The sequence below is a fragment of the Staurois parvus genome, unplaced genomic scaffold, assembly GCF_062004578.1.
Source record: "Staurois parvus isolate SC_StPar_1 unplaced genomic scaffold, SC_StPar_1.0 ptg000172l, whole genome shotgun sequence".
In the NCBI taxonomy this organism is placed as follows: domain Eukaryota; kingdom Metazoa; phylum Chordata; class Amphibia; order Anura; family Ranidae; genus Staurois; species Staurois parvus.
In genome coordinates, this window is record NW_028317968.1 from 11,441,693 (window position 1) to 11,462,570 (window position 20,878).

General features: G+C 40.6%; 1 protein-coding gene and 1 long non-coding RNA gene across 2 annotated transcripts in view; one reads left to right on the forward strand and one right to left on the reverse strand.

The window, feature by feature from the left end:
* The window catches only part of NT5C1A (5'-nucleotidase, cytosolic IA), a 65,351-nt gene extending 45,494 nt beyond the window's left edge, over positions 1–19,857 (reverse strand). Inside the window, exons 1-2 of the mRNA XM_089676678.1 lie at positions 19,245–19,857; positions 8,485–8,652 (exon numbers count right to left, since the gene is read on the reverse strand). Coding sequence (XP_089532804.1) covers positions 8,485–8,652; positions 19,245–19,385 — 309 coding nt within the window. The 5' untranslated portion in view covers positions 19,386–19,857. The remainder of the gene's footprint in view (positions 1–8,484; positions 8,653–19,244) is intronic.
* On the forward strand, positions 18,971–20,023 carry LOC149462652 (uncharacterized). The gene is made up of 2 exons (XR_016312632.1): positions 18,971–19,130; positions 19,803–20,023. It is a non-coding gene; the product is annotated as an uncharacterized LOC149462652 (long non-coding RNA).
* The last annotated feature ends 855 nt before the right edge of the window (positions 20,024–20,878 follow it).

A 20,878-nucleotide genomic window follows, 5' to 3' on the forward strand; every position in this document is an offset into this window, starting at 1 on the left:
CATTTGTGAGGTCAGGCAGTGATATTGGATGAGAAGGCCTGGCTCACAGTCTCTGCTCTAATTCATCCCAAAGGTGTTCTATTGGGTTGAGGTCAGGACTCTGTGCAGGCCAGTCAAGTTCCTCCACCATGAACTCGCTCATCCATGTCTCTATGGACCTTGCTTTGTGCACTGGTGCGCAGTCATGTTGGAACAGGAAGGGCCCATCCCCAAACTGTACCCACAAAGTTGGGAACATGAAATTGTCCAAAATGTCTTGGTATGCTGACGCCTTAAGAGTTCCCTTCACTGGAACTAGGGGGCCAAGCCCAACCCCTGAGAAACAACCCCACACCATAATCCCCCCTCCACCAAACTTTACACTTGGCACAATGCAGTCAGGCAAGTACTGTTCTCCTGGCAACCGCCAAACCCAGACACGTCCATCGGATTGGCAGACAGAGAAGCATGATTTGTCACTCCAGAGAACACATCTCTACTACTCTAGAGTCCAGTGGCGGCATGCTTTACACCACTGCATCCGACGCTTTGCATTGCACTTGGTGATATAAGGCTTGGATGCAGCTGCTCGGCCATAGAAACCCATTACATAAAGCTCTCTATGCACTGTTGTGCTAATCTGAAGGCCACATGAAGTTTGGAGGTCTTTAGCTATTGACTCTGCAGACATTTGGTGACTCCTGCATACTGTGCGCTTCAGCATGGGCTGACCCGCTCTATCATTTTACGTGGCCTACCACTTGGAGTTGCTGTTGTTCCCAGTTGCTTCCACTTTGTTATAATACTACTAACAGTTGAGTGTGAATATTTAGTAGCAAGGAAATTTCATGGATGGACTTATTGCACAGGTGGCAACCTATCACAGTACCACACTTGAATTCACGGAGTTCCTGAGAGCGACCCATTCTTTCACGAATGTTTGTAGAAGCAGTCTGCATGCCTAGGTGCTTGATTTTATACACCTGTGACCATGGAGGTGATTGGAACCCCTGAATACAATGATTTGGAGGGGTGTCCCAATACTTTTGGCAATATAGTGTGTGTGTATATATATATATATATATATATATATATCTGTACCTAATAAAGTAGCCGGTGAGTGTATATGCACTGTTTATTGCTGACTGTTCTGATTTATGTGTTGATTTCGGTCTAGTGGTACAGAACTCTATTGTTGGCATTGTGATTACACTGTCTAGCGGTCTGTCTCTGAACCTACCTTCTGTGTGTTCATTTATGCTCAAACCACCATTTATTCTAACTCAAACCAATGCATTCGGGAGATTTACTAAAACTGGAGTGTGCAAAATCTGGTGCAGCTCTACATATAAACCAATCCGTTTCCAGATTGTATTGTCAAAGCTTAATTGAGCAAACTGAAGTTATAATCTGATTGGCTACCATGCTCAGTTGCACAAGATTCTGAGTGCTCCGGTTTTAGTAAATCTTCCCCAGTGTGTATGTATGCATGTATTTATATGTATGCAATGTGTACATATGTTGTATGCATGTGTATGCATGTATGTGTACAAAGTACCATGTGTGTATGTTATATGTATGTGTATGCAAGTGTTAGTATGTAGCATGTATGTTCATGCAATGTGTATGTATGTTTCATGTATGTGTATCAAGTGTGTATGTATGTTACGTGTGTGTATGCAATATTTATGTATGTTGTATGCATATGTACGCATCTATGTGCATGTAGTGTGTATGTATGCATATGTATGTTTCATGTATGTGGATGTAGTGTGAATGTATGTATGCCTATGCATGTGTATGTATGTTGTATGCATGTGTATGCAATGTATATATATTTTGTATGCATGTGTATGCAGTGCAATTAGAATTATGTTCTAAGAGTGTTGTGCAATGGACTTTATAACTGACTCCTAAACTGTGACACCGACACATACGCCTAACCCCTGCACTCTGTTCATTACCCACTTTTGCCTCCCACAATGTGTACATTACACACCTGACCCATGTACTGTATGAGTTACCCACCACATACTCCTGCACTTTGTACATTACCCAACCTGAACCCCTACACCGGGTATGTTACATATTTCTGATTCCTGCACTCTCTACATAGGCTCATGTTTTAAGCCCCTCCCAATGTTGGCACAACCACCATTCAATGCTATTAGCTGCACCCACCACTCTGCCCAATTATTTGCCCCGATTCCCTGCAATTCAGATTATCAGAATTTCTCAGGCATGTACACAGTTTATTGGAGCATTCACCCTATAACAGATGGAATCAAGCCACCTTCCTTCAGGACAATATGCAGATCCTAAAGCAGCAATATTTGAGTATTTGCTCAGGCTGGCACAGCCTAGTAGTAACACATTCTAAATCTATCTACCATTTTAAGCTGTTTGTTCAGATAAAATGTTACCATTATTTCCTTTTGGGGTATGTTTTACCTACTGTAATTCCTTCTTTATACCTGATGATATTTGCATAGTTCTTTAACTATTATTATGATATATGATACATTGCTGCAATTATTTAAAATGTATTGAATGGAAAAATTAACAAGTAATTTGATCATCAGGGAAATCTAGTAAACATTCTTCCACCATGGTGTTGGTGGATTGTAAAGCTCTCCACCTTGGGCAATCAGAGGAATCCTTGTATTCACTGATAAAAATACAAGGCTTCTCCTGAGTGACGGTGATGGGTATAGATTGAGTTGGTCTTTAGCACATCAGCAGAGGAAAAGTGTCTCATACTGCTGCCAGAACACAGCTCCTCTAACTGTATCTAAAGTAGCTAATTCAACCACAGTCTAATATGGCAGCCCCAGACCATTCTGGCATGGAAATTGTTTGGACCAGCTTGGCCCATATCACATATTTAACCACTTCCAGTCCGGGCCAATTTTCTGCTTTCAGTGCTATCACACTTGAATGACAATTGCGTGGTCATGCAACACTGTACCCATATGTATTTTTTAGCATTTTTTTTAGACAGATAAAGCTTTATTTTGGTGGTATTTATTGACCACTGGGATTTTAATTTTTTTGCTATATAAATGAAAAAGTCCAAACATTTTGAAAAAAAGTGTTTTTCTTATACAATTTTGCAAATAAATAATCTTTCTTCATAAACCTTGGCCAAAATGTATTCAGTTATCTTTTTAGTGAAAAAAAAAATAAACCCAAATTAGTCATATAACCAAAAAGGATAATTTTTCAAAAAAAAATGTAAATTTTTTTTTTTATTTATTTTTTTATAATATTTGTTTTTTTTTCTACATACTGTCACCCTAGCAGTACAGTGTCACTATGGTGACACTGTACTACTTGTGAGGGGTGATGAAGATTTTTTTTTTTTTACACTGATTGCTTTTACACCCATAAAGGCTGTAAAAGCAATCATTTCTCCTTCTCTCTGGCTGCATTCTTGCAGCCATTGAGAACTACTGCGTGAGCTGTGATTGGTCACAGCTTGTCACATGGTACAAAGCTGTTGTGAATAGCCTTGTACCATGTGACCTCTGTGATCATTCACAGATTTCACATGTAGTAAGCAATGATGTCAGAAGTGACATCTTGTTTACTACTCTGCATGTGATCACTGATTGACCAATCAGTGATCACATGATCGGGACCTCGCACATAGGACCCGTACGACGATCAGTGTTCCACTGTGTCCGGAGGACACAGCGGGCACCGGATCGCGCACAGTCCATAATGGCGGGTGCCGTTTATGAACGGCAACCCGCACCTGGAGTGCCACCATCCTGACGTTTATATACAGTGACCGGATGGCAAGTGGTTAAAGGATAAAATTGTGTCAAGTCTATGACTGTCATTAATAAAATCGGTACTACATCCCAAAAAATTTTACTAAAGAGAAAGGAAGAAAGGAAGAACAGGAAACATAGAGAAAGAAAGAGAAGGGTGGGACTCTCCAGGTACCAACCAACAACATTATTAAGGTTAAAAAATACAAAATGTATTGAACACAATTACAAATTATACATGACAAATGTATATTTTGTAATTGTGTTCAATAAATTTTGTATTTTTTTACCTTAATAGTGTTGTTGGTTGGTACCTGGAGAGTCCCACCCTTCTCTTTCTTTCTCTATGTTTCCTGTTACACCCACATTCAGGGTGTAACATGTTATGAGTGGACCGGCCCCTGCTCCTCCCCAATCTCCGGTGTGACATCTAGCGGGGGATCTTCTTCTTCCCACTAGCTGTCACTATTTTTAAAAAATGTGACCGTGCAGGGCTCCACCTGCCTGGCTGTGTCATTTATTCATGGTGTTCTGTGAATGAACTACAAGTCCCGACAGTCTTTGCGGAGCACTGTGGAGCACCATGGTAGTTCATTGAGTCTTCCTGTCAATATGTCTACTTGCCCGTACATCCCGTACGGGCAACAGATATACTGACAGATCTGCAGGAGACCTGCATGGCGCCAGCGATCTGCTGATCACTGGTGCAATGCTTTACAGGCTCCAGAAGCAAACAAAAAAAAAATGCACATTTTTTTTACCTGCAAAAAATGCGCATTTATTATTTTTTTTGTAAAAAAGGTGACCTTGTCCTTTAAAGTGATAGAAAACCAGGAATTCTACTTTATGGATAATCCACTCCAATGTTGAAATGCGAATGTGTTAACTACCAGTTCCCCAGCCAGATTCAATGTAAATAAAGAAAATGCTAAATATTTTCCACATTAATTCTGCCTCCAATAAAACAAATAAAAACCTCTAGTGAGACTTTGCTGCATAGGAATACCCCTGTATTTATGTTTCCCTAAAGTCAGATGTTTACACTCATTCCAGACTATAGTTGTAACATTCCTTAAACTGTATTTAAAGCCAACCTTTTTGTTTCTTTTTTAGTTTTAGGGTGCAGATTGTTCCTCTCTATCTGTTCTGTGTGAGCCTCCATGAAGAAAACACTATAAAAGTACATTTGGAGGAAATAGCCTTTTGATATTGCTCACACATCTCAGCAAAGATGGACTGATTGTAGAATGGTCAAGCAGGCATGTTCTGCAACATGCTCAGTCTACGTGACAGACCATTGCCATGATGCAGCCTGACCAAAGAATAAAATTTGTCAAAAGTCTTGGAAGAGGAGTATGTAGAATCTATTCAGTACCTATAAAAATGCTGAAGCAGCTAATGATTCAGTTATACAGAATAATGATATACTGTAGCTAAATTGGCAGATTATCTGGCAAGCAGTAGTGCACTTCAGAAGAGCATTTTAGAAGAGCAGAATCAGAAGAGCATTTTAGATGGCACTGCAGATTTCTTTGAACTACAGCATATAGTTTCAATATTATACATCAGATGAGCTTAGACCATAATGACAAGTCCTTAGACCATCTATGCAAATGTATATAAGTGGAGATGGAGGGTGATAAGTCTGCAATGGCCTCCCAATAGAATGCATAGAATGTTGTTGTGCTAATCTGAAGGCCACATGAAGTTGGAAGGTCTTTAGCTATTGACTCTGCAGACAATTGGCAAGTTCTGCAGACTGTGAGCTTCTGCATGCGCTGACCCCGCTCTGTTATTTTACGTGGCTTAGCACTTTGAGGCTGAGTTGCTGTTGTTCCCAGTTGCTTCCACTTTGTTATAATACCACTAACAGTTGACTGTGGAATATTTAGTAGCAAGGAAATGTCACGGATGGACTTATTGCACAGGTGGCAACCTATCACGGTGCCACACTTGAATTCACTGAGCCCCTGAGAGCGACTCATTCTTTCACAAATGTTTGTAGAAGCAGTCTGCATGCCTAGGTGCTTGGTTTTATACACCTATGGCCATGGAGGTGATTGGAACACCTGAAACGAATGATTTGAAGGGGTGACCCAGTACTTTTGGCAATATAGTGCATATGTATATATTTATATATTTACTGATTTACTGCCGATATGAAATTCATGGGAAACATATTTTTTAACAATTGATCCTTATTGCAAATTACAATTAACTAAAATATAATGCAATACAATGCAATACAACGTAAAACAAGAGAATTGAAAATGGTATCTAAAATAATTTGCTGAACCACTTTTCAGTTTTCCACAGCTGTGCTAGTTTGATAATTATTCGATCATGCAGCACTGTTCCCAAATTAATTTTATATAATTTTTTGACACAGATAGAGCTTTTTTGGTATTTAATAACCACTGGATCTTTAATTTTTTTACTATACCAAAACAAAAAAGAAGAGAGACTGTTTGTTCTAACAAACGTTTAAAGACCCCAATGCTTGGGTGGTGCATTGTATGTTAATGAACTCTTAAAAAACTGGCCCTTACAGGTCTCATGCAGTGGTGATCATAGACACCAAAAGTACCATTAAGCCTGCTATACATGGATTGAAATCCGTTCGATTCAGCAGGGACTGGCTGAATTTTGATCCATTTATGGGCACTCTGGTTGCACAGAAGTCGATCTATTGGTCTATAGCTGGCAACACTGATCATTGTGTCCTGACCATGAGAACACAATATCATAGTGGAAGTGATTCCCCCATCCACCGCAAATGTGTGGATAGGGAAATTGGCACATTTTTTTCATTCAACCCTCCAGTTGAACAAAAAAAATGTATAATGTATGACCTGTCTTACTTGAGGAAGCTGGTTGAATTTTCCCACTGAGCTATTGTATTTTGACAGCGGGGAAGCTTCAATGCCATCAGAAAACACTGCTCAGCACTGCTCCACTGGTGTGTTCTTATCAGCTGTGCAAATAACTTGCGCTTTCAAAGCATTTCCATCTTTTAGGATTCACAGGAACATAGGTACAATTAAATACCCCAACAGCATTAGAAATCTTAATCATCAGAGAAAACTTCACTATCATTCAACTGATGATTAGAGTAAGGCACCTTGCATATTGAGCATCTAGCTCCTTTGAAGCACTTTACAGCATGTTTTGGAGGCACAACTGCAGTGTCCAGCCCCATTGCCTGCAGCCTGTCAAAGTCTAAGACGGGTTAAAATATGCTGCAGCTGGAAGGTGCTGAATGCTATACTGAGTGGTACTTGCGTTTGGGACCCTATGCATTCAAAGGTACATTATATGCCTGGAATGCGTACTGGGCATTTCTCCTTGGGTGAATACTGCCCTAAACATTAGTACCACTTGGTGCCCCATCCAGCACCAGTAGCATTCAGCTGGATGGTGCACCTGTGTCTTCCACCTGAACAAAAATTCTCGAATCTCATGTATGAGGCTAAACGCCCAGTGTGCACTAGGCCATAATGTCAATAGCAGGTATGCAGACAAAGGAACCCAAGCACAGATGTTTCACCAACAGAATGAAGATGTAAAACATTATCAGTTGGTTTAATTCTCCAGCTGCTATCAAACTCTGAAATATCAGTTCTTTGGATGAGCTGTCTCGTATACCTAAATTAACAAACTGCTAATAACAAAATGGATGTACAAAACATTTTGAGCGCTAGTTAAGCTTCCATTTTTGGGAAAAAAATATAACACATCACAATAACTGAAAAAAACTGATTCTTAACATTTTATCATGCATTAGATCCTGTGTATTTAGGTTATTGTTCATCTGTATTATAAGAAGCCTCTTTTTACAGGATAAGATGCTGGGTTAATAAGGTGCTAGAAATAGAGCAGGGGTGCTCAACCTGTGGCCTTCGTGCCACATGTAGCCCTCGGAGCCCTTTAATGTGGCCCTTGACCTCAAACCTGGGAAGCGCACTTCTATTATATCCTACAGGTTTGGTGCACTTTCTGAAAGTGTACCAAAACTCCTGAATACAGAAGTCTATGGCAAAGTACAGGTTCACTGCACTGCATCTTTGGTGCAGATTAACCACAGCGCATCAGTGTGAAAGAAGCCTTATAGGGGGCTTAGGACAGTAAAGGCTTGTTTACATTTGCGGTTTGGGTGGGCAATAAAACCCCATAGGTGAGAAGTGTTTTTACGGCATCCCTTCAACCGCTAGTGGAGCACTGGAGTCGAAATGGTGACCCCACCCCATGTTCCAGGGGGCCCGTGTGGCGCCCGTCACATTATGTTTTACACTTGGACAGGAGGGGTGGTGAGGACGGCATATACAGGAACCAATCCTCTCCATTTTCCTCCTGAAACTGCTGAAAGGCAGCTTCTCCTCCTCTCCCTCCCCCGGAATTCAGCAGCTGGTGGAGGAAAATGTTCATTATACTATTCAAAATAATAAATTCGAAATTCTGAACCATTGAATTTCATTGTGGCACGCAACCAGTTACCAAATCACTTAAATGGCTCTTGCTCTTCAAAAGGTTGAGCACCTCGGAAATAGAGGATTGACTGTACTAAACATAAAACCAAATCTCTACTGAGGTTAAGACAGGTACACTTTTTAGACTAAATTAACAATCTTAATTTGCCATCAGTATTTAGTTTCTATACATCAGAAAAGCTCAGAAAATAAAGATCAGAATAATTATTACCCCCTTGCTTATCTCAGAGACTTAAGCTCACCTTTACGAAGGGGAATGCTGCCCCTGGTTTGAATGGCTCGTTTTCATGCTCCAGCTGGTATCGAACATACTCTTCTAGACCCTTCTCTTTGTAGATTCGCTGTTCTTCCTCCATAAGGAACAGTGCCCGTGAAGACACTGCAATGGTGATTGCATTGTGAGGCTTTGGCTGTAAATAGAACAGAAGAATAAGGCACTGTGAAACATTTATTGCTCATACATTCCCCATTGTGCTATTCTGTTATAGCTAAAGGGTCTGTTAGGTGTAGTAAGCTTTAGATGTGTTGCATGTATTTTTTATTAATTTTAAATGCATTGCCATTCATTCCTGTGGAAAGTGTTCTTGGCTGGATTCTCAACCACAAAAGCATCAAGCGGGATTTTTTAACACACAACACCAAAACACAGGGGTGTGAAATAACCTTTACCACAGTAGAGCTTATCTAACACGTCTACTGAACAAGCTAATTAAATTAACAGCTTTACACTTAAGAAATATGTAATATTTAGCAGCATGCCATTTTGTCATTAAATGTGATGGCTGTATTCGTTCTCATTTCCATTTTTTCACCTGGTAAATCTATGGGCTGGACACTAAAGGGTTTATTGGTGGTTGATGGGACTAGTAGTTTACAAAAGAAATATAGTATATTTTTGCCCTCAGTGCAGCTCACAGAAAATGTTGAAGAAACCACATTTCTGACCTCATCAACAGGCCATTTTTGTAGCAATAGTGGTGTGACCCTCCTGCGCTCCAAATGTGTGTTTAAAATAATTAAACCAAAATAAATAAATGTATAAACCCCAAAGAAGCTGCTAGCATTAAATCATATACCAGTGATCAAGTGAATATAAACCAAAACCAATGCTGCGCTACATTCAAACTAATTTATGTGAATGTGGAATCCAACATCTCAAATCAAAATTGTGACAATAATAATGACTATATAAATCTATACGTGCTTACTGATAATCAAAATATCAAATAAATCACCCAAAAAGATGAAAGACACAAAACTGAATTAAATCACACGTGCATATTGTGAAGTGAAAAAATATAAATAACCATAATAATGGTACACACAAAAAACAAAAGTCCAAAAATAGAATGTTGTAGGTGAACAAAACAGTAAACGGTGTTTCCAAATGATACTGTAAGTGACCACAGGTGAAACAAATCGTGCAGGTATCTGGGTGTATATAGATCTTATGAATCCAACCACCTTCTGGATTAGCCTCTCACCTCATCCCTTCGACCCTTGCGGGTCAAAGAGCAGTAATGGATCCCTCTCACAGATCCTCCAGGCACCAAAGCACTCCAAAACCGCTTTTCAGGATTTAATATTCCCACTCCGGCTCTTCTCCAGGAAAAGTTGAAATATCAATCTCTCAGAATGAGACAAAGGAATCCTCCCATAGTGTAGTATATTTATTATACCATAGGAACATATAATCTCTTATAAAAACGAACTTACGTAGCAGCCAGTCCACATTAGAACCTCATGCTTTCAGATGAGGATATATCTGTTGGGTGTACAGCTGGATACACAGGTGTACCAAGATGGCCGCCACGCCAGAAATACGTCACCGCGCTACGCCAACGCGTTACGTCACAATGTCACGTGACTTCATCAGGGCTGTCAATCACAGTGACGATCACTCTTTATATACCCGGCCAGATAGAGAGAACCACCCACATAGGAGGTGTTTTCTTCAGCCTAATCTCATCAATCCTTCCTGCGGCCATTACACTGAAGACCACTGGGGACTACTATGCAAAAATTGCATAAGCTGATATCTGCAGTGGGCACATCTACACAGAAAAAAGTCAGTTTTAGCGTGTAATTAGGTGAGATATGGTCCATTTTAATGTTAATTTTATATTTTTATCTAATAAATAATACATTTAATTTAAATGGGAATGGGTATAAGGTTATTTTGCTGTTTTTAACCATTAGGTATATCAATTGCAGTCGGTGCATTATTATACACTCCTCGGACTTTTTTATGTGTAGATGTGCCCACTGCAGATATCATAGGCCGGAGGTTTGAAGCCAAAGGTTATCAGCAAGACTCGATTAGTAAAACGATCCAGGAAGTTGGGAATACAAATAGAGATTTGCTGTTGGTAGATCGAGAGAAAAATGAGGAACAGAAAGACCAACTTGTAATATGCTTAGATTTCAATGTCCATTATAAAAAAGTGGAAACTATTTTTAGAAGAAATTGGCCACTATTGAAAGCTGATCCGGCCCTGAAAGAGATTATATCAGAATTCCCCAGTTTTAGATATAGAAAAGCCCCATCATTAAGAGATAAAATTGTTAAAAATGTTCTTGATCCACCCATTAAAAAGAATGTCACCTTTTTGGATATAAATGGGTTTTTTCCATACAGGACATGTTATGCGTGCAAATCCACAAAAGGCAGGAATAAGAAATTGATGACTTTTTCTTCATCTGTGAGTAAGAAAGAATTTAAAATTGAAGAATGTATTACTTGTAGGACAGAGGGAGTTGTGTACGCGCTGCAATGCAGTTGCGGAATGCAATATATAGGGAGAACTAAACGACCTCTTTGGGTCAGGCTCCGGGAACATGTCCAAAATATAAAGAAGGGGTTCCCGAAGCATAGCGTCTCTAAGCATTTCGCCAAATGTCATAACAAAGACCCTAGTGAATTAAAATTTTGGGGTATCACGAAATATAAGAGACATTGGCGAGGCAGCCATAAGGTGCGTACTTTGAGCCAATTAGAGTCAAAGTGGATTTATAGTATGCACACTTATTTCCCCAATGGTTTGAACATTGAGTTTGATTTAAATTGCTTTATTTCTGATTTTTGAGGTAGTTTGAGATGGTGCTATAGATATATACATTTTATACATTGATTATGTAAACTCATGCTTTCGGATAGAATATATGTGTGTGAGTTCATTCGGAGTAGGTCCTTTATGTGCTGGTGAAGGGTGTAGTTATTTTTTCTTATAAAATGATAAAATATTCTCATTAATAAATATTAATTTTTTAATAAAGTCTTTTTTTAAATTATTTTAAATTATTTAGTGTTTTTAACACCTATATATCATTTAGGATTAGATTGAGGTTTGGATTGTATGTATACGTATGCGTCCTTATATGCAGAGGTATATATATATTCCTGGGTAATGGTATATATATATAAAATTATTGGCTGTATTTTTGCTCAAATTTTGGTATATATAACTAGAGATTTCAAGCGTTTTAGCGTGTAATTAGGTGAGATATGGTCCATTTTAATGTTAATTTTATATTTTTATCTAATAAATAATACATTTAATTTAAATGGGAATGGGTATAAGGTTATTTTGCTGTTTTTAACCATTAGGTATATCAATTGCAGTCGGTGCATTATTATACACTCCTCGGACTTTTTTATGTGTAGATGTGCCCACTGCAGATATCAGCTTATGCAATTTTTGCATAGTAGTCCCCAGTGGTCTTCAGTGTAATGGCCGCAGGAAGGATTGATGAGATTAGGCTGAAGAAAACACCTCCTATGTGGGTGGTTCTCTCTATCTGGCCGGGTATATAAAGAGTGATCGTCACTGTGATTGACAGCCCTGATGAAGTCACGTGACATTGTGACGTAACGCGTTGGCGTAGCGCGGTGACGTATTTCCGGCGTGGCGGCCATCTTGGTACACCTGTGTATCCAGCTGTACACCCAACAGATATATCCTCATCTGAAAGCATGAGGTTCTAATGTGGACTGGCTGCTACGTAAGTTCGTTTTTATAAGAGATTATATGTTCCTATGGTATAATAAATATACTACACTATGGGAGGATTCCTTTGTCTCATTCTGAGAGATTGATATTTCAACTTTTCCTGGAGAAGAGCCGGAGTGGGAATATTAAATCCTGAAAAGCGGTTTTGGAGTGCTTTGGTGCCTGGAGGATCTGTGAGAGGGATCCATTACTGCTCTTTGACCCGCAAGGGTCGAAGGGATGAGGTGAGAGGCTAATCCAGAAGGTGGTTGGATTCATAAGATCTATATACACCCAGATACCTGCACGATTTGTTTCACCTGTGGTCACTTACAGTATCATTTGGAAACACCGTTTACTGTTTTGTTCACCTACAACATTCTATTTTTGGACTTTTGTTTTTTGTGTGTACCATTATTATGGTTATTTATATTTTTTCACTTCACAATATGCACGTGTGATTTAATTCAGTTTTGTGTCTTTCATCTTTTTGGGTGATTTATTTGATATTTTGATTATCAGTAAGCACGTATAGATTTATATAGTCATTATTATTGTCACAATTTTGATTTGAGATGTTGGATTCCACATTCACATAAATTAGTTTGAATGTAGCGCAGCATTGGTTTTGGTTTATAGGCCATTTTTGTACTTTCTGATAATGTTATAAGCCTAAAAAATGATTTTTGATCTTAGATTTAGCTATCTAGACCAGTGTTTCTCAATCTTTTTTCAGTCAAGGCACCCTTTAACATTATGGACAGTCCCGTGGCACCCTCTAACATTATGAACAGTCTTAAGGCACCCCATTCTAAAATGTGAAAAACTATTCTAATAGTTTTTTTTTAAAGCAACAACATCCACACATGTAGGACACCCAACATTAGAGGTGATTTATTCTTCCAAAATAAACACACTATTGCATGCTGGTACTGACTAGTATTCCAATGTTTCTCTTTTCCCTCAGTTTTTCTCCATCCCTGAGCTAATGTGACCCTAGCATTGACGCAGAGGGACAAGGGAGGGTCAAATGAGGATTCTGTGCAGGCTACCGACATCTTCTTTATCAAATTATGTCACTGGTTGTCAGGACGTTGGCAGCTAGAAGGTCGTAATGGTGGACAATGGAAACCTGTGGCTTTGTGTAACTAAAAGGTAGGCTTGTTCCACCCACTGGCTTTTATACAAATTTTTAGACATTTTGCCAAGGCACCCCTGAAGAAACCTCAAGGCACCCTGGTTGAGAAAGGCTGATCTAGACACCACATGCATGAACCTCCTAAGCCCAGGTTATGCATAAGGCACCCTTCAAATCCTTTTAAGGATGGAAGTTAAAGGCCTGGGGTAGGGGTGGACATAAAATTTGTGCAGACTATGAATCTGTGCAAGGCCCTTTTGGTATATTTCTACTGGATGTAAGTAGGGCAGATAGTAAGGCCTCCTCCAGTTTTCACAGACCTGTGAATCAAGAGTACAGGAGTTGGTTAGAGACTGCAGGCATAGTACAGGAGAGGGTCAGAGACTGCAGGTATAGGACAGGAGAGGGTCAGAGACTGCAAGTGTACTACAAGACTGGGTCAGAGACTGCGGGTGAACTACAGGAGAGGGTCAGAGACTGCAGGAGTGCTACAAGAGAGGGTCAGAGACTGCAGACATATCGCAGGATAGGGTCAGAGACTGCAGACATATCACCGGAGAGGGTCAGAGACTGCAGGCGTACTACAAGAAAAGGGGTGGAAGTAGGGAGGCTGGCTCAGGATCTCAGTGGAACACAGAGGCTCAGACAGCTGATGGTCCAAGGATCTGGGTGGATCCCGACTTTAAAGTAACATCAGCCAACAGTGTGCATTATCCCGCTGTTGGCTGAAAATGGGTCACAGGACTTTAGAACTAAGTGCACTCTTGGGATCCATAGGAGAATTATAGCCAAAATATCTTTGTCCGTACTTCTCCTGTAATATCATCTGTGAGATGAGATAGAGAAGTGCCATAAGTGTGATCTGCAGCCACAACCTTCTTTTTAAAGAAGCTTGATCCCAGTGCAGCAGGAGAGGGCTGGGAGTTTTACCAGGAGAATTAGCACACCTGCTCCATTTAGAAGAAATGTCTCTCTGCTTGGTGATTCTCTGAGCCAGTGCCGCTCCGCCATCCTGGATCTGCCAGCCACTCTGCTAGAAGATTTTGTCATTGCCCAGTGCAGTGAAGCAGCATTGTCAGAGATCATTGTGTACAGAGGGTCTCCCTGTACAGGCAGCTCTGTGGGGGGGGTCTGTAGGTCCCCTGGGAAGGATGGTGGACAGAGATGCTACTCTTTGCTCGCGTTCTTAGGGATATCCAAGACAAGCTGGATTTTACCGCCCCCTCATCCTGGCGTTGGCCCTGAGTGACAGTCTGCGCCAGGTTCCATGATCTGCTCAGATTTTCGGGCCTGGGACAAGATCAGGCTGGGACAGCTGTCAAATTTCCGTGACTCTCCCAGCCAATTCGAGACTGTTGGCAACTATGCACAGAACAGATTGATTTCTGCAGTGATGGATCTTTTAGCAGTGTTATAAGCTAGCTATATGCAAGTTAATAATGACTGACAGCTATAATACACCTGACTTATATTTATACATAAAATACAAAAAATTGCAAAACTGCATAGATACTAGACACCATATCTAAGGTCATCATGGGTCATAATTATTATTATTCTGGATTATATAGAAACACAGAAGAGTGACAGCAGAAAAACATCCAAGTGGTCCATCGAGTCTGCCCCATTTTACTTATTTGTTTTTTAACTTTTTTGTCTAAGTATAAATCTATGTTTGTCTCCAGCATGTTTTAAACCACTTATTGTTGACTGGCTCAATAGTCAGTCTGGGGCCACTGCTAGTTTGAGGTCATGTTCTTGATCTTTTCTTAAAGTGGAGTTCTACCCAAAAGTGTAAGCTCCACTCATCTGCCTCCTCCCACCCTCCACTGCCACATTTGGCACCTTTTGGGGGGGAGCGGGTACCTGGTTTTGACAGGTACCCGGTCCCACTTCGAGCTCAGTTCTGTCCCTCCTAAGCCCCCTGGGACATTTCACAGGTCCCAAAAGACTGTGGCCCATTCACAAAGTGAAACGCGCTTCGCAGCATGTGCAGTAGGAAACTGCTGTTTTTCAGCAGTCAAGATGGTAGCGCCAGCACCCGACAGCCAATTGAACAATCGGCTCGGAGTGAGGACACTGCAGGATCCCTGGACAGGTAAATGCCCTAATTCTAAAAGTCAGCAGTTACAGTATTTTTTTTTTTGGTGGAACCGGAACTCCGCTTTACTATTGAAAATACTGCCCTATTGAACCTTATTCACCCCTTTAATGATATAGCACCAACAGTTTGCACCTAACTTTTTAAAATAAAGGGAGACAGTACAGTTACAATGCGATTCAAAACAAGAGGACTATTAGGGCATGGATAGCTAGAAAAGAAAGGGGAAAGGAAAAGGTCCATCTTTTAATGATAATAGAAAAAGCCAGACTTGGGGGGGTGTAGATTATGGACTATCAATTGCATTAATCTTTAAATTGTCTCATTAATTTCATTAAAGATGCTGCTTATGTCATTACAATCAAAGCCATGTGGCCATTATTATCAGTGCACTGAATTAGATTATTTTGACAGTTATAAATGATTTTCTTGCTTGGATATAATTGATTTTTCAGCTCATCTGACATGACATATAATGCTATCAAAGATAGTGGAGTACTTAGAGACTGTTGATTAGGATTTGTATAAGTGTGCGTTGATGATCAATGCGTTGATGACAGGCCTCAAGAGGTATAATCCATCTCTGTGGGGGTTGTGAGATCAGTGCATAATACACTGTCCATCAATAACCACAATTAAGAGAAAGCAGTGTACACAGGACCAATGGTCACCCTGGAGGGAACACACCGTAACAGTTATTGGAGCATGGATTAAATTTAGAACATTGGGACATATTGACTGGTCCCCACTCTAAGCTTAGCACTAACTTTTACAAAAGCATTACTGAAACTGCTGCTGCCATTTTGCAATTTCCCCACATTTTTACTGCTATTATTTTTACACAATTTACATCTTCATTAAGGGGATGCAGAGCCAGGGCTTTGCTTCCTCATGTCAGAGCCTCCAGAAAGGAGAACAGTGAGCAGTACATTAATGGCTTCAACAAATCTCACTCCAAATCTCCTGAAACTGACATTCAGAGGCAGCAGTGCCTAAGGCTTCATTCATATGGGTGAAGGAAGGAGAATAAGCTGCCACATTTGGAATCAGCTAAACACCAGCCTCTAGACGCAGCAGCACTCTGTGCTATAGCCACATACAGACTGGGTGATTATCTGTATTCAATTTATATGTGGTCAAAAACACTGGCCCTAGATGCAAGCCCCTAATTGCAGGTAACTGCTTGGATGAGCATTTACATATGAACAGTTGCAGCGCCAGCCATTCATTTATACAGGGTGCAAATCTGGCCACACACTGCTGCTTGGCCACAGGTATACATGAAGCTGAAATTGTTCGGCCACAGATTCTTGCGGTAGAAAAGCTGATCGCCTGTATGAATTGGACCTTCATCTCACACTGCAGATATATAGCTATGAGACTGTAAGCACTGCTAGGCACGCACACATACAAGAAAACAGACTGCTATTTTTAAAGGCTCAGATATCTTTACAACAACATGTATACCTAACCTTAAAGTGGAACTGAACTCACTGGGTCTCACTGCATCTCTATGCAGTGCCAGCAGATCATGGTTGGTGGCAGGGGGTGGGAGCGGGGGAACTTCATAAAAAAATCACAGAAACTTGCCTCTGTACTTCTTTCAAGAGCCCTCAACTCTGATGAAAGCAGTGGGCTGGCTCTTGGCAGGCGTTTTTCACATGTCTAAATGACCTGATGGGTGGATTTCAGTATGAAGGAGTGGGGATCCTAGGCAGCCTGTATTTGCATGCAGGTTGCCCTAGGTAATGCCCGGATGTAATGTTGAGCCTCCATGTTTGAAACAACAAATTCAATTAATGGAAGGTACTGGCCATAAACAGTAAAAAAGTGCTAGATGGATACTGGATGTCCTCTAGCCAGGAAATGAGATAAATTCTACTTGACTTGTTGCAGCTTTTAATGCACACTGTGAGAAGATCAGAGTGTGCAGTGAAATCAGATTAAGCAATTTTAATACAGGAGAGAAGCCTGTACATCTCTGCAAGATTGAAGGTTAGCCTTAAAACACTGAACCCCTAAGACCAACACTAACCTAAGCTATAAACTAAGCCCTAACACACATTAACCCTTGCTCTTACATGCTTGCCTCATCTTATGCTGGAAGCTTCTGCACCCAAATCGTGCAAAGATGAACATTTTTCCTAAAATGTATACCTATTTGTGGTTCATGGAGCAAAGAAAATCGGTGTTGTTGTTTGGCAACTTGTCAGATTCCCATGGCATGGTAGAGAATGGGCAGCATCATCTGTAAGAAGTGCGTTTAATTTTTCATCACTATATACAGTATTTGGTGACAGCGTGTTTGTGTCATCTGTCACAGCTAAAGGGAGATTTTTCTGTTGACCCAGTGCTAAGCCTAAATATGTTTATTATATTCTCCTAGATTGTAAGCTCCAAGGAGCAGGGCCCTCCTATCCCTCTTGTATTGAACTGTATTGTTGCTGTATTGCCTCCCTTTATATAGTAAAGCGCTGAGCAAACTGTTGGCGCTATATAAATCCTGTATAATAATAATATTCTTTAAGCTTGCATGTAAAACTGATGGAGTAATATTGGGGGTGGGTAGATTCACTGCAGAGGATCAATATGCAGCTTTGCCTTCAACATACGAATGATTACGAAGAATGACTAAACTGAGACATTGAGATGAAGAATCTGTCACTGGTTATTATGATATATTGGGGTGGCACAGCAAAAGACTTATCATTAAGGTTGGAATATTTCACCAGCTCGCTACTGTTTAATGCAAGACCATTTACAACCAATGGTTTAATTGTATATTACTCTAAAATTGATATGTGTAATGGGATATAGAAGTATAATTCAGTACTTATATCCTATAGACCAGTGGTTCTCAACCTGTGGGTCGCGACCCCTTTGGGGGTCGAAGGACCCTTTCACAGGGGTCGCCTAAGACCATCGGAAAACACATATTTCTGATGTGTAAAGAACAGCTACTGTGTAGAAAGCAGCTGCTGTGTAGAAAGCAGCTACTATATAGAAAGCAGCAGTATTGAAGGTAAAACGATACTTCATGAATTATAATTACTGGGTAAATAATTTTATGGTTGGGGGTCACCACAACATGAGGAACTGTATTAAAGGTCGCAGCATTAGGAAGGTTGAGAACCACTGCTATAGACTGTGGTTCATCGCATATGCATGGTCAGGTCAAGGGATATATAAAATGAAAACATAATATGGTCAAGGGATAATTTGTGGTAGATCAACAGTTGAATGGAGGTGGTGGATACATTGGTGACGGAGCTATACTTGTATGAAACAAGCGGTACTAATTTGAATGTGCTTATATATAAATACACATTCATGTGTGCCAGCCATGTACATTGTTATGTGTATATTTAGTTCCAGGGCCATTTTCCTAGTGTCATAGGTCAGTGACCTTGGCCAGTCGCCTATTCTACATCAGCTATGGATTCCACATTTGAAGGTCGCAAAGCTTTAGGCACAAGCATTCACCTTCATAAGAACTAGAGACATAAGCTTGACACTGTCCCCTGGCATTGACACTCCAAGCCTCACATACACAGTTTCTCTGCTAGTTAGCTAACGCCATCCGTTCTGAGAACTGTGGACTGAAATAGAAAACATGGAGAAAGACGATAAGATAAAGCACAGAGAAAGAGATGTCATACGGTATGTCGGGACACGCTCAATAACTTTCCCACTGCAATGACATTATATTTAGTGATCTCCTGAGTGGTGCAGGAACGTAAACATCTAGTAATAAGAGACATAGGATTTACATACCGATTTTGGCTTCTTGGTGGAAGTTAGATTGTCATAGAAGGCTTTGGCTTCTTCCCATGTTTGTTTCCCTTCAGGGTTTTGTGCGGGGACATGGCTGTCTTTCGGTCCTCCCTCAGCTGTATCTCCAGAGCCAGGCAACATATTTTCAGTGCAGATTGCTGAGTCAGTAGGATTGGGCACTGCTAATGGCTGTGTGTGTGATGGAGATGAACAGTCTGACACTATGTTCTTCTGCCTCCCTTTCTAAATCTCACCCCCTGATTGCTTTGTATATCTCCCTTTCATCTCTTCCTCTGGTTGTGTTTTGCTCTCCAGTTCTTTTCACGTGAAATTCCACCTCCCTATTTTCTTCTTTGGCTCTGGCACATCCTCCTTCTCTCTCTCTCTAATATTTCCAGTTTCCCTTTGCCTCACCCCTCACCAGTGACAGGTCTTTATATGGCATCCCATAAGCCCCCTGCGTTGCCCTGCTCCTGATTCCATGAAATGGAGAAGGGAGGATAAATATATACTGAGTGTAACTCCCCTGATCAGCTGAACATTTCCTCCTCTTCTCAGGCTTCTGCTGCACTGCTTCTCCCATACGCTGGACAAGAAGTAGGGAGATGAATAGAAAGAACATTCATCCAGTCGATGGCCTCCTGGGAGCAAAAAGATCCTCCCATATCCTAGCAACAATTTGTTCACAAATCAGCCTGCGAGTGTGTCACTGCCCAGCTTTTGCATCAATGATATGTCATCTTGTTTATGACAAGAATACATTTAGCTATTGTATTTTATGATCTGTATCCTGGTGTTAGGTGTCTTTATTATTTACATCTTCATCACAGTAAAACAGCATCGAATGCTGTTATTTTTTTTTTTTAAGGACATCTCATTTTTTTATTTATATGAAATTTGTGTGTAAACATTATTTTCTTATCCATTGATGTACATAAGATAGATAACTATAAAAATCATACAGAATCAATAGATTAAAAGCTAAAGGTCAAATGGGCCAAAAAGTGTGCGATACAGGCAGCAAAGGAATCATGGGCACCACCAAGGTATGGGGATGTGGGTGGTAATTGCCTACTGGTCCTCACAATTATTAGCGTTTACAGCAGATGGAGCTGCCCATTATGTTAGGTTGTGCTTATTGATAAAACTGTAATGCAGTATTATTATTATATTATTACACAGGACTTATATAGCGTCGATAGTTTGCTCAGCGCTTTACATTATGGAGGGAGACAATACAGTAACAATACAGTTCAATACAAGAGGGATTGGAGGGCCCTGCTCCTTGGAGCTTACAATCTAGGAGGGAGGGAATAGTGGTACAAGAGGAAATTAGCTGTGGGGGATGGGGTGGTAGGAAGAGTAGGGGATTCCAGTATTAGCTGGGGTCGGGGTAGGCTTCCCTGAAGAGATGGGTTTTCAGAGTGCGCCTAAAAGAGAGCAGAGCAGGTGATAGCCTGATAGATTGGGGTAGGGAGTTCCAGAGGATGGGTGAAGCCCTTGAGAAATCCTGGAGATGAGCATGGGAGGAGGAGACAAGGGAGCTAGCGAGTAGGAGGTACAATAGCAGTACAGCATCCATGATTTATAACATTTTACTGCTACCAAATGTGTGATTGTTGTGACATCTGTAG